The sequence below is a fragment of the Giraffa tippelskirchi genome, chromosome 10, assembly GCF_054371585.1.
Source record: "Giraffa tippelskirchi isolate mGirTip1 chromosome 10, T2T-mGirTip1v1.2.pri, whole genome shotgun sequence".
NCBI classification, from domain to species: Eukaryota; Metazoa; Chordata; class Mammalia; order Artiodactyla; family Giraffidae; genus Giraffa; species Giraffa tippelskirchi.
This window is the reverse complement of record NC_137284.1, coordinates 130,893,294-130,907,636: the sequence shown is the minus strand read 5'-3', so window position 1 is coordinate 130,907,636 and position 14,343 is coordinate 130,893,294. Positions and strand designations below refer to the sequence as shown.

Here is a 14,343-nt window from a genome sequence, read left to right as displayed (position 1 = left end):
AAAGGCACATAAAAATATGCTCAACATCATTACTCTTAAGGGAACTCTAACCTAAAGCCACACTGATTGACAGAAATGTAAAATGATACAACTCACTTTGTAAAATAGTTTATGATTTTTAAAAAATGAAACACCTAAGGTATGACCCAGCTATTCTACTTTTAGGTATTTCCCCAAGAGAAATGATGGCATATACCCTCAAAAAGACTTTGATATGAACATTTATACCAGCATTTTCATAATAGCCAAAATATGAAAACAAGTCAGGTGACCATCAACAAAGAATGGATAAAAAAACTATTAGAATACTTCTGAGAGATGAAAAGGAACGAAATGTTGATGCGTTGCAATAGCATGAAAGGATATCAAAACAGCTGAGAGAAATCAGACCTAAAAAAGTTCATACTGTATGATTTCTCTTAACGTGGAATTACAGAAAATATAAACTAAATGACAGTAAATGAGCAGTTGCCTGGGCCCCAGGAGTTGTAAGGAAACATTGGGGGTCATGAATATGAATACTGCATTGATTGTCGTGATGGGATCACACATGTATGCCATGCATACATATTGTCAAAATTTATCAAATTGAATACTTTATAAATATGTGTAGTTCATTCTATATCACTTACACCGCTAAATCTATTTTTTTTTAAGTTAAGTACTTCTCTTTCATAGTGGGAAGTTAGTAGGATAATATCTAAAACTGGAAAATTAAAAATTTGAAATGTTATCATGTAGGTTAGGGATATGACATTTAAATACCAAAAGAATCAGCTAAAAGTTTAGAACATGTTTTCCTAGAGAAATTACTTGAAAAGTGGGATGGAACTGACAAAAATGGACTTAGGATTTTCATAAAAATCCCCTTAGAAGAAGTTTCCTTTTAGGCTATGTGCATATATAACTTTGATAAAAATAGATACTATATTTAAAATTTTAATTTAAAATTCAAAGAAAAGAAATAGTTTAATCATTGGGCAGATCTATGCAGGCTCATTTATCTGTGTAATTAATTGACTAAAGTGAAAATCAGGATGACTTTAATTTATTCAGATTAGGTATTAAACTTGGTTGAATTTTATTTGATAATTGAGTGTTTTTCACTTAGCTATGAGTGCTATCAAAGTGGTAAAAACCCAAAATATTTATCCTGAAAAGCAGAACAAAGCGATTCCCTTCTTTTCAAACTTGTTTTGTGAAGATTAATTAAGCTTCTGTATAGTTATTTTCTGTATTTTATTGATTCAGGATTACTTGTACTCTGTAAATGTGTTAAATTATTTACACATCACGGGCAGCTAATGCTAATTCAGAACATACCCAGTGGGACCTCAGAGCCCTGAAATGCTAAATGTAATCTGGGAGTCAGTAACATTCCATTCATAAAATGTGTCACCCACAGGTTAATGGAAATAAACAATAAGAAAGACAATGGGTGGATTATGCAAATACTCTGAAAAGATTTAAGCAGGAGGAGGGGACTACAAGAACCCAATTTGTGTTTTATTTAAACATGGATTAAGGTTTATGGTATACAAAATGACTAAAGCTACTTTGCTAATTTGCTAGTAGGCTAAAGAAAAGCACCAGTGGGGTGGGGGTGGGGGGCAGGGAACTCCATCAAAATAAATTGGTGATATTTTTTATGTATGTGTCGGGGCAGAGGGTTAAGAGGGTGCAGAGAGGCAAGATTAAATGAAGGAAAATTTTAACAGTAAGTGAAATGATGCACAGTATTCTAAAGAGAAATGTGAGTGGCTAGCTTTATATGACACTTATTTGCACTTATCTGACACCAATGAAAGTTTCACAAAACTAAAACCTAATCTGAATATAAATTCAACTACTGCTTTGTGAGGAATCAGTCTTTCTGTGTAAAATTTGGGTCCGGTAAAAGAACTTGAGCTTAAACTGTGTGTGCTTTGGAGGGAAACCTCTTCAAATTACAGTGCGAAAAATAATCATTTCCATGATAATTATGTCTTAGAAAATACGTCCTGAGTCCTTGGGTAATGGCAAAAGACATGGAAATGAGTAAACTTTCCAAGTTATTAGTTTGAAGGTGTCTAAGTCAGAGCAAAATGGCACCACGATAGCCCATCTGCCTCAAGCACTTGATCTTGGGGGCGGGGGTGGGGTGAGTGGAAGAAATCAGGGAGGGAGGCTTTGCTAAACCTAGCTGAACAAGGGAGGCGCTCCTGCAGGATGAAATGGCTGACATTCTGTGCTAAGTGGAAAGTGACCCTAAGAGGGACCCCTTGTAAAAAGCAGTAAACCTGCCCCTACCATGTGGCAGCTGACTTATGAGGAGCCCACTGCACCCTCCCAGCTCCAACCCTGATGTCAGAATATCCACGTGGCCTGCCCTCCAGTTACCCTGTGTATGAGGATTACACGGGACTAGAAATACTTTGGATAAATGAGTTCTGGCAAAAGAGCTGCAGAAGGTGGGAGGGGTAGGGTGGAGGCGGGGGCGTGCAGTGACGCCAGCGGAGACTGGCAAATATGAGGAAAGGTGGGGAGCTGGGATCTTGTTTCCCACAGAAGTTAGATATGTGGTGTGGATTTCCATCTTAAAATCACACATAAATACACGAGGATGTGGGGGAAATCATTTTATTTTATCACAGTGTTTGAATAACAAAACTTAAACAAGAAATTAGAAGGAAATGCATTTTAAGTTTCCCTTATAGGACCTTAGGGATTCCGCTTTGATTACCATATTTTTCGATGTACCTGATATCAGAACTTGTGAATCTTTTTCATCGCAGTTTATACCTTTAATGTTTTAAGACATTTAAATCATGGGACTATATAAATTTCAGCAGTTAAAAATTTCCTGCATGGGTCAGTGCCTTTAACCACTTTTTACTGTTGTCCAATAATGCCAAGTAATCGAAAAGGGAATTATTTAGCAGTCTTGGATATTACATGTTTGACTCTTTTGTTCCTCCTTTTTTTTAAAGATACTGTTTTCCCTTTGGACGACCTGAGGGTGCGCTGAAAGCTACACTTTCATTACTTGAAAGGGTATGTTTGAACATTACTTTGTAAGTCCTATTTGCATTCTCAGTGGCTGTGTATTATTGAACTAGGCCGACAGTCCCATTCCTTAGGAGTGTGATAGCCTCTAGGTTTGTTGCATTTCATCAGTTTCTCTCTTTTTCTTACTACATTCAAATTCTTCTATATTCTCCTTTTCCTCTCCAAAACCTTTCTGAAGCCTACACCACTGCCATTCTGAGTTCAGAGCATCCTTTTGGTAAATATCCATTTTTCCCACCTCTTTTTTCCCCCTCAGGAAATAGTCATTTTTTATTTCAGTTTAATATAATCATCTGTTCTCAGACTTTACAGTTGTCTTTTATTATCCCCCGTTATTTGTACTTCTACCTGTCTTTTGGTAAATATCCATTTTTCCCACCTCTTTTTTCCCCCTCAGGAAATAGTCATTTTTTATTTCAGTTTAATATAATCATCTGTTCTCAGACTTTACAGTTGTCTTTTATTATCCCCCGTTATTTGTACTTCTACCTGTCATATTCCTCATATCTGTAAGAGTTTTCGGCATGTAATAGTCACACACATATCATTTCTTTCATTCTCAATTTGTCTCAAAATTTATTTCAATTCGTGTGTTGCTTTGAGTGAATTCACAAATGACAGAAATTGATGATCATAGAAGTCATGAAATTATATAAGTATATGAAAAGTAAACAGCAAATAAGACTTTATGTCCATGTTAAAAATTATTTATTAATGAAAGTATATTCTCCACTGCTGTTTCTGTGGTAGATTAGGTGAGAAAGGGAAATATCATTTCATCTACCTATAAAACTATTCATATGCTAGTTGGAAACTAGCAGTTGAGTAATGTGGACAAGTTTTATTCCTTATCCATATTAAAAAGTATATCTAGCGATCATCTCTGTCTCATGATTTGTTTATTCTGGTCTTGATTTGTTGACTTCAGAGCACTTGTTCTTACTGATTTTTCTGCTCAAGGAATTCCAGGTAATGCATTATTTGTTCGCACCTCTCTGAAAAGCAAAAAGGGGAGACAGTGTTCAGTGATTTAAGGATTTAGGAGAGGAGAGCTAGAACTGATGACTGAAGTGAGATCTTTGGAATACAGATTAGTGTTATCTATCTATCTCTGTCTTATCCTTGATCACTGTGAACTATGTGATAGAAATATTATTGTCACAATTATTTTACTAGAATTTTTATAATATTAAAAGCTGCATGTATCTCGGACTTTTCATAGTTTTCATTTCATCCTATGCATTAAGGTATTGTTGGTGAGACAAAAGTCTTTAAAGGCAGCTTTGGTTTTTGGAACGGCATTCCATCCTGGGTACCCAGCGCAGCCTGGCTGTGTGCTGGTTTCCATGGCAGAGCTTCTCTCCTTCCCCCAGCAGGGAAGAGTTAGTAATAGCAGAGATGCCCTCATGCCCTACACTGACAGGTGGCAGAATGAACAGTGACCTTTATTCCAATTATAGTAACTGATCATGTCTCTTACTGAATTGAGGAAATGGTAAGGGCTATTTCTTCATTTTCATGTCTATATTTACTGACATCTTAGAAAAATAAAATCTGCATGTGAATTGTTGATACTGACGATGCCTTGAATAAACATGGAGAGGAAGCATGAAACAGGTTGTGCCTCCCTTTTGCACTTGCCAGTCCTTTATCTGTACTTCTCCAGGAAAGGGGATTCAGTTTCCCCACACACACTTGAGTCAGTGTCCAGCTTCCAGATACTATGAAATACTGCCTGATTTTAACCCTAGATACAGACGTTCTAATTTTAAAGCTGTTACCGTTATTTGAAAGCTTGGCGCCATGGGGAAAGTCTAATAGTAAAATTACTCTTAAATTTTAGTAGTAATCACATTAAAAATAATAGTGCCTGTTAATGCTTTAACTGTAGGCAAAAGGATTTTTTGTGTGTGACAATGAAGAGTCTAACGTGCAGTTCTAGTTAAAGTGCCAAATATATGTCAGTGTGTTAAAGATTTTTAATATGAGAATATGAAGAAATTTTAATTTGATAGGAGAGGAAAGTTTTAAGTGATAAAGTTTGCTGTTTTCAGAAGGAAACCTTGCCTGGCAAGATGAAAACATGTTGTCAAGGATCACCAGTGCTAGAATAATTGAATGAATTTGAGATTATAAAAGCCTTAGTGCCGAGGCTAGTCAAAATAGAATGAAATAATGAAGCATGAAATGAATGTCTTATTAATATAGTTTTCAAAGTGAAAGACTGATAGAGTAGTAAGAACACTTATAAAAGTATTGTCTTCTTTATGTTAAGATTTTGCTATACCTATATTTTGTAGAATTTTAATGGAAGCAAAGCAAGAAAAATCACATTACTTATAGGGAAAATAGAGTTTGACTAATTGTATAATTAAAACTTACTGTAAGCAGTTTTTTTATCACTAGGAGAGTTTTAAGGAAAACTGTCAATGAGTCATTATAAAAGTACTTAACTCAGTTATATTTTGAATTCTGGATATAATTGCATTTTCCATTTGCCAACAGTAATACTTGTAAATGGAAAATCCAAAAATATAATTTCAGAACCCATGATAATTTAGGAAAGTAATCAGCTTTTGTTGTTGTTTTTTTTTAAATTTCAGAAAGCTTCCTTTTTATTTTGACATTTGATAGTCCTTTCATTTCACTAAGACAAAGAAGTCCCCCCCGCCCCCCAGCAGATCAAAATAAAATACAATTAGTTGAGAGTAAAGGTCATGATTTTTGTAGTCTGTAAATAATGCTTATTTTAATGGAATTTGTGTTTTCATATATATTGCTCCAAATATTTAAGGCTTTTAAATTAAGAATGTACAAGGTAAACTTTGTACAAGGACAAAAGTTTCGTCCCAAGGACGGTAACCCTCATCTGAGACAGCTGCTCTAGTGGCTTTGTGTTTCCCTGGAGGAAAAGGGACAGTCACACTGAATGGTAGCTTGGCCTATGGGAGTTTTTGATGTCCTTACATGAGGCTTAGACAGGAGGAGCCAAGACTCAGAGATTACTTCCCAGTTGTGAAGTGCCTACTCATTGCCTCTCCCAAGGTTACCTCGGTAGGACCCCTTCCTACCAATAGGTTTAGGACAATTTGTGTACTTGCTTTTCATATTCTATGCAGTCTCTGTCTTTCTCTTTCTCTCTCTAGGTTTTAATGAAAGATATTGCTACTCCCATACCAGCAGAAGAGGTGAAAAAAGTGGTCAGAAAATGTCTTGAGAAAGCTGCCTTGATCAATTACACGAGACTCACAGAATACGCCAAAATAGAAGGTCAGTGCAGTGAGCAATTGCTGAAGTGGCCGTGAGAGCCAACAATGCCTATTAACTGCATTTTCTGTGAGAAGTCCTTTCCTTCCCTGAACAAACCTGTGCCATGGCAAAGGGAAATGTCTCATTAAAATCTCAGCTGGTGAACTGAAGAGCTTTTTCCTATTCATTGCTTTAATATGCCTCCTGGGACTCTGCTTGAATGAAAGACCCGGGATTCGTGCTTAAGTTGTCCTTTGTTCTTATTTTGAGTTTTGAAGAAACCAAAACGTGTTTTCATGGGTTGTATTTTTTGACATTACAGTGAGTATGTCTAACATTTAAAGGATGGGCAGTGTATTCATTCTTGATACGTAACAGTGTAGTGTTACATAATTTCATTTTCGGTTCTGCAGCATCTCTGAGAAAAGAGGAAACTTGATTATGGTGAGGGCTGAAACAAACTGATAGAATGTCCTTGCAACTTTTAATTGCTTACAATATATTGATGCATTTGAAAGATTAGATCTCTTGAGAGGATTGTGCATTTTTTTCTCTTTCTTCGGGTTTTATTCATTAAGGATAATTATTCATTTTCTTCATTAAGGTTTAAGATGCTTAGAAATACATAGATTGAAATTTGTGGTGAAGTCACACAATCAGCTCTTATCTAACTGTCCTTTGACTGATGTAATTAAAAGCAATAGAAATGACCTCAGATTCTCTAATTATCATAAAACCAGCTTGTGCAATACATGTAGCTTTAACTTAGGGAAGAAAAAGTTTATGGTGTTAAATAGTTATCTCTAAAAATAAAAAATAATTGTCCATTAGAAAAAATTAATAACTTCTAATATAAAAGTGTACTTAATGAATTATAAGTTTATTAATTAGTTGATATTACGATAGATTCATCAAAATTGGGACGGTGAAATAGATGATTATAATTGGCTGTGTTATATCCTTTTTTCTTTCCGAACCTGATCAGGCTTTCTAACGAGCACGTGATAACCAACCTCCCGAGTGATTAACAAAAAAGCCATCCCATCACTATAGCAACCAATATTATATCACGAGAATAACAACATGAGACCTCCTTAGTTACCAGTTTAACATCATTAATTATGATATCATGTTGTGTTAAAGCAAAAACGATGAATATTAGATCATTTGGGGAAAGTAGAAACAGATTGGTCTTCACATTTTGAATACTCATCCAAACAATTTTCATGTTTTGGGAGTGGGCTTTTGTGAACATGGATTGAAAGAATTTACATAAAAATAGAGATATTAAAACTTTCAAGTTTGGCAAAGAGAAAAAACTTGTGGATAACCTGAGTAAACACAATATTGTTTATCCAAATATTATGAACCCTGTACAAAAAACTTTGAGAATCATTTTGGTCTTTACTATTTTAGTTAATATTCTTGACCATTAGCTTATCCAACAATATTGAAAAAATATGCCATATATTTTTTATTTTATTTCTGTATTTATTTTCTAGTTGTAGAGTCCATTTTAATATGGACAAATGAAAAACTTTCTTTTATTTATACAGAGCCATGGGCTTCTTTCATTAATCAGCTAAATAAACACATTAACAATGTGATCAGAAAGAAATGGTTATTCTTCTGGATCACACACAAAAACAAGTCTGTGTTAGAGAAAAGCCTAAAATAGGATCCAGTGGGGTGGGAGCAGGGAATTCTCCCACCTGTTCCTTTCTGGAGTCATCCCTCTCAGAACATTCTAGAAAAGGGATCTTAGAAACATCATCAGGTAGGACTGATGAGAAGTCTCTTTTCAAAAAAAAAAAAATGCATGCTTATTAGATAAGGAAAACTTTTATGCTTTTCATTTTCTCCCTTTCCCCCCTTTTTTTGTATCAAAAAAATAAAGTTTTGTTTCATACTTAGGGTCAGACCAAGAACAAACTCAACTTTAAGTTAGAAACAGGAAGTGGGCTAATTTCTTTGCTTTTACGTTATGCAAGTGAGCGACATGGATAGAGTTTGCTTTTCTCCTAAATTTTCTTCTCTTATGTTTTAGGCCCAGCAGAAAAGGAAACAGGTAATAAATGTTTGTGCATGTATGTGCCGTATTATTTCTATGTAGTGGTGTTGTGTTTTGATATGGATGAATAGCTCTTTCCCTTTCAGGGGTCTTGTTTGATCACTTTGACTAAGATACTGAAAAGATTTTGACTTTTGTTGGAGCTATCGCTAACGCGTTGTAGGGAAAATACAGGCCATTTATCTCTGCAAAAGTTCAGTAACATTTTTTGATATGCGTTCAAAGCAATACATGTTAGGCTGTATTAATGTTATGCATCAGGTTTTAAGCATGTACACTAATCTTATTTGGAGCTGTCACCAATATTTGAAGGACTCTTGCAACTGGAAAAGAGGACCATCTTCCTTTCATCATTCCCAGAAGATAACCTGAGAGTAAAAATGAATAATGCTGTTAAATAAAAAGTAAGCTGCTGTTACCTTTGCAAGTTGTTCATCATAGCAGAGGTTATGAAACTCCATTCTCAAGAAATTGCTGGGAAAGAGTTCTTCTCCAGGTCTCTAAGGTTTTTTAAAGGTTTTGTTACTTTTGTAGGTGTGCATACCACTTTTTCCTGTTGTAATTAATTTAATTACAGGGGCCATTGTGTGTTCATCCCATCGATCTCTGCTTCAGATTTTTGCAGGCAAGGTCTCTACTGAAATTGTTCACTGTCTTGTCTCCTACACCCAGCACTATGCCCATGACACAAAGTCGATACTCACTACTTGGAGATAGACAAGAGGGCCATTAGTTAGTTCCACCTGAAAACAAAGGTGCTAGAGACAAGTGATGAACCTTTCTAATACAAGTTTTCTCATCTTAGTCAAATTTTACATGCAGTCTATAGACAAGTTTACCTGGGTTGTTTTTAACTGAAGTTTTCCATTAAGGGCACTGTTTCATTTTTGTTTTCTCCTACCTTCAATTCTCTTCCAGTATTTGACCTCAGAAAGCGTCAGGAACAAAACACTCAGAGCGAGGAAAAGGAGAAAGAACACACCTACAGTGATCGCTGAAGTGCACTTTGGCAAAAATGAACTCGCAAAAGAAAATGAGACTCCCCTCCCCTCATGACAGCCCATTGTGAGAGCCACAGTCCCATGCTCTTTAACAAACTTTTTCAAAACCTTTTAGAGCATTTTATCCCCCGCATTTCTGTTGAAAATAGTTTTTACGTAGTTTGCAGACAAGAGGTCCAGGGTTGTCAGGGGTTTCCCCATTTGCCGTAGAGTAAACAAGTCAGCCAGCTGGGATTAGAGTCGGATGTCCTGGTCCCCAGCCTACAGTGGCTGTGCTTCCGCCCCTGTGAAAGGAGAAGGGGTCACAGTCTGCCTTGGTAAGGATGGAGCAGAGGCAGTTGCCCTGGTTGTGAAACTTGCTGTCCCCTGTGTCCTCGCTTCCACCAGATAAAAGTCAGGCTTCCCTTCGCTTGTGTTGAACATCCCTGCCATTTCTCAGCTGTCTAGGCAGCAGACTCTGGGAAAAAGACTTTTTAAAAATTAAATGCTTACATAGAAAAGAGAAAAAAAATCAGTATGGCCTCAGTAGTTTAAGTGAATGGAAGAGAAAGATACCCTCCACTGAAGACTGTTCTGAAGTAACAGAAGAGAGGTTTTTAAGAAATGTAGTTATATTCTTCTAGTTGCATTGGGTTGCAGGTTAACAGGGTTGCTTAGTAAATGTTCTTGGAGATACTTTTAACAGTGAGTAAAAATGAGAGTATCGGTTGCATGTGGAGAAGCTTAAAGGCTTGATAAAACTTTGAAATAGTACTCTCATGAGCATTATAATCATTATCCTCAGTTAGTTTGTAAGACGCAGAGAATAAAATTCATCCAAGGTTTGTCATCATTTTGTTGTCTATTGACCTGCCTGTTGCCCCAGGGGTTTTACATTTATACTGCTTCAGTAGTTTCTTAAACTGCTTTTCAAAATAAATATTTTACAGATGAGGCAACTGAGACTTTAGAAAAAGTCAGCAACTTGCATGAGGTCATGCTGCGATTAAAATTCAGCAGATCTGAGATTTGCACCCACGTTCCTCAGTCACCATAGCCCTCTCCACACTCTTCCTCTGGCTTCCCTGCCTCCAGGGCTGTCTGATCCAAAGTCATGATATTTTCTGATAAACCACTCACATGCATCACAAAAGCCAAGGGTTATTTGTAGAATCACTTTTTCCAAAAATAATATTTAATAAGAGGAAACAGTTACATGCTAGGCACTATTCTAAGCACTTTACATGGATCCATTTATCCTTTACAACCTCTCTTTACAGTAAATATTACTTTTATTATTACCTTTTAGAAAACAGAAGCAGAGGGGTAATTATCTATGAGCTGGTCTCTGGTCACATAGCTAGTAAGTGGAAGGTTAGAACCCACTGTCTACCTATTAAGCTGTCTTCATATTTTCCCTGTATTCCTTCCTCTCCATTCTGCACTCAGTTAAAATGGACATTTGAAATGGAACAGTGCTGCCCATAGAGATAAAATGAAAGCCATATTTTTAACTTAAAATTCTTTGGTAGTTGTATTTTAAGAGGTATTTTAAAAAGCAGTGAAATTAATTTTAAGATTATAGGTTATTAACCCAATATATCCAAATATTACCATATAAAAATGTATTCAGTATACACAGTTATTACAATATTTTACATTCTTTTTTTCCTACGATGTTTTTGAAATCCAGTGGGCATTTTCCTCTGCCAACACACCTCCATGAGAAGTAGCTACTCATCCATATCACAGTGACCAGTGGCTGCTGAACTAGACAGCACAGATCTCTGGTGGAAGGCTAAAAGGACTCCAGAAACTAAATCTTTATTTTCCCTGACACTTCTTAAGTGTCGAATGTTGACTGTAATTAAAATATGCCACCTCTCTACAACCCTGAGTGATTCTCCCTTATTTTTCTTTATAACCCATATGGTCTAACACGTTAAGAGAGTTATTTCATCCAGCTATTGTCCTAGAATGTTAGCCCCTCCCCACCAAGGGCAGGACTTGTGTATTTCAAAACTGCTGTATCTCTAGTGCTGAAAAAAGTGTCTGGTTTGTTGTTACTCGATATAAACTTTATTGAGTAAATGATTGAGTTTATGGCACAGTGATCAGACTCTACAGTAGAGAGAATATCTGTAAACTGGCAAGCTGGCTTACAAAAGGTCATTCAAACCAACCCCTGAATGGTTAACAGTATAGAGCAAAAACGAACCACTAATTAAAAATAACAGGATTGGAAAAATTAAACCAGAATTTCATGCCCTTTATTGAGGCGGGGGTTGGGGGCGGGGCATGGTAAAGAGGCTTTGGATCACACAAGCCAGAAGTTATAGACGCAATTGTATTAATTACAGCTAGTAATCTAACCTGCTTCAGTAGTTGTTTCTGTAGTTTAGAATGATGTTCAGGTTTGACTCATAGTTCTCATCCTTGGGAATTCTTCAAAGTTTCCATTGGCAGCACAGATTTGAAGAGAAAAAGGGATTTTACAACTCTGTATTAGATAAAATAAAACAGATGACCCCTCTCTAAATGCCTTCTTTCCTTCTTGGAAATTATTTACATGACTTTTATGAGAACACATTTGTAGTTCATTTGAAGGATTCATTTGAAGAACCTGAAATTTCTAGAAAGCAATTTTTAAAAAAAAATTTTAAGAAATGTTTGAGATTTACACTGTTGCAAAATCAGCTAGTTTTCTCTTTGGTTTAATTTTACCCCTAACTTTTTATATAACAGGAGGATCACTTTCATTGATAATCTGAGGTTCAAAATGATACTGAAACTAGGTTTCTAATTGTGTGTGTGTTTTTTTAATCACATGCCTTATGGGTGCAAATTAGTTATTTTTAAAGAAGAATCCATTTGTTCTTTAATTCAAGGAATTTTTTAATGGACAGGAACAACTATAAAATGTCTAATAACCATCTCTGCTTTCTTCTAAAAACTACATAACATTTTGTGACTTACAATGAAAGAGGAGGGAGACCTCTCCTTAGAGCTTGCCTTGACCTGAGATGTTTTACATCAGTTTGGTACCCAAGCTCCTTGTGAATCTCAATACGTGGAGGTGCCCTGAACAGAAGGTAGCATGGAATGAACACGCAGAGGCTTTATGCAGTGGGGATCTGTCTGGGCCCTTGTTGCCAGGTTCCCGGCTCTAACCCCCTAGTGCTCTCATTTTCAAGGTCTCAGCTGAACAGGAGAGACATGCTTTCCCAGAAGGCTGCACTGCTTGCTTTCTTTGAGTGGGGAAGTTGCACTGCAGCCCTCCTTACGTCATTAGGATGTGTTTGCCATCTGGGTGGCATTTTAATTGTCAAAGTGGAGCGGTAAATAATAAATATATGAAATCAGTAAAGAATCCTCCTGCAGTGCAGGAGCCCCAGGAGATGCAGGTTTGATCCCTGGTTGTAGAAGATCCCCTGGAGGAGGGCATGGCAACCCACTCCAGTATTCTTGCCTGGAGAATCCCATGGACAGAGAATCTCCTGGACAGAGGAGTCCATGGTGTCACAAAGAGACACAACTGAAGCAACTTAGGACGCACACACATTCTACTTAAAGACATGTGTGTACAGAAGTAAGTATATTAACTGTAGAGTTGATGAAAAATTTTTTGTTAATGAATAATTTCTTTCTAATATTTCCAGGACAACATAACAGTTTACTCTCATCAAAGTTTTTTTGAGTTTCCTTACAAATTTCACTTTTAAATTTTGGAAGGATTACGTGTTACCATGAACTCAGGCTACAATGTCTAAGTAATAGACCTGAAATCTTGCATTCCCATAAAGCCTGACAACACTTTTCAAGAGGTAATTTGTGTACTAAAAGAAACAAGTGGAAATGGAATTGTTAGTTGCTCAGCTATGTCTGACTCTTTGCAACCCCATGGACTGTAGCCTGCCAGTCTCCTCTGTCCATGAAATTCTACAGGCAAGAATACTGGAGTGTGTTGCTATTCCCTTCTCCAGGGGATCTTCCTGACCCAGGGATTGAATCTGGGTTTCCTGCATGCAGGCAGATTTTTTACCATCTGAGCCACCAGGGACGCCCAAAGTCCTTACCTTGAAAATAATAAAATTAAAGAATTGAAGAATTTCTCTCTAGCCTATTAGAACAATATGACTTGGACTCTGGGATCTTAGACTGAAAATAAAAACCTCAGTGACCATTTCTGCTTCTGATGATTTCACCTGATGGTTTAGGAACAAATTGATTGATACAATTTCTTACTCTAAAACAGAGAGAATGACCTGTTGTCATTTTCTTTAAGATATTTGAGAAAATCATATAAATCTGTAAAGCTTTTCTTTTTGAGCTACCCTGAGTTAGTATCTCTGATTATCTAGATAGTGATCAAATTAAAATTCATTTTTGCACTATATATAAGGAAAAGCTGTGAGTATTTTTCAGGGGGTCAATAAAATATTTAAATTACCTAAGAAGATAATTGTTTTCTGATAGCTATAAATTACTTTGATTCTATCAGCTAGGGTGATACTATTGAAATGTTAATTTTAAACTATTTTTATCAGCATGTTCTTGTCAATATATTGATGTCTTTCACACCTCCTTGCCACACCATTGGCTTTATTCTATATGGTGCATGTACAGAAAGTATTAAGACCATATTCTTTTTAAGTATTATGCAAGGAATATAAATTTTGACTATTTCCTCATCCAATCTGGAATAAATGAGGATTGCTAGTATGTTTATCGGAGAAGGCAATGGCACCCCACTCCAGTACTCTTGCCTGGAAAATTCCATGGATGGAGGAGCCTGGTAGGCTACAGTCCGTGGAGTCGCTAAGAGTCGGACACGACTGAGCGACTTCACTTTCACTTTTCCCTTTCATGCACTGGAGAAGGAAATGGCAACCCACTCCAGTATTCTTGCCTGGAGAATCCTAGGGACGGCGGAGCCTGGTGAGCTGCCGTCCATGGGGTCGCACAGAGTCGGACACGACTGAAGCGACTTAGCAG

General features: G+C 36.6%; 1 protein-coding gene across 19 annotated transcripts in view; it reads left to right on the top strand.

Annotated features, from left to right (window-relative positions):
- The window catches only part of CADPS2 (calcium dependent secretion activator 2), a 535,874-nt gene that overhangs the window by 403,151 nt on the left and 118,380 nt on the right, over positions 1–14,343 (top strand). For 11 of the 19 annotated variants that reach the window (XR_014066703.1, XR_014066704.1, XM_081534079.1 and 8 more), the window contains 2 exons: positions 2,970–3,033; positions 6,195–6,318. Coding sequence is in view for 17 of the 19 variants with exons in the window: in XM_081534079.1 (XP_081390205.1) it covers positions 2,970–3,033; positions 6,195–6,318 (188 nt within the window). In the remaining 2 variants the exon portion in view is untranslated. Of the gene's footprint in view, positions 1–2,969; positions 3,034–6,194; positions 6,319–8,344; positions 8,366–14,343 lie in introns of all 19 variants that reach the window. The other 8 variants (XM_081534077.1, XM_081534071.1, XM_081534084.1 and 5 more) reach the window with 1 other exon arrangement.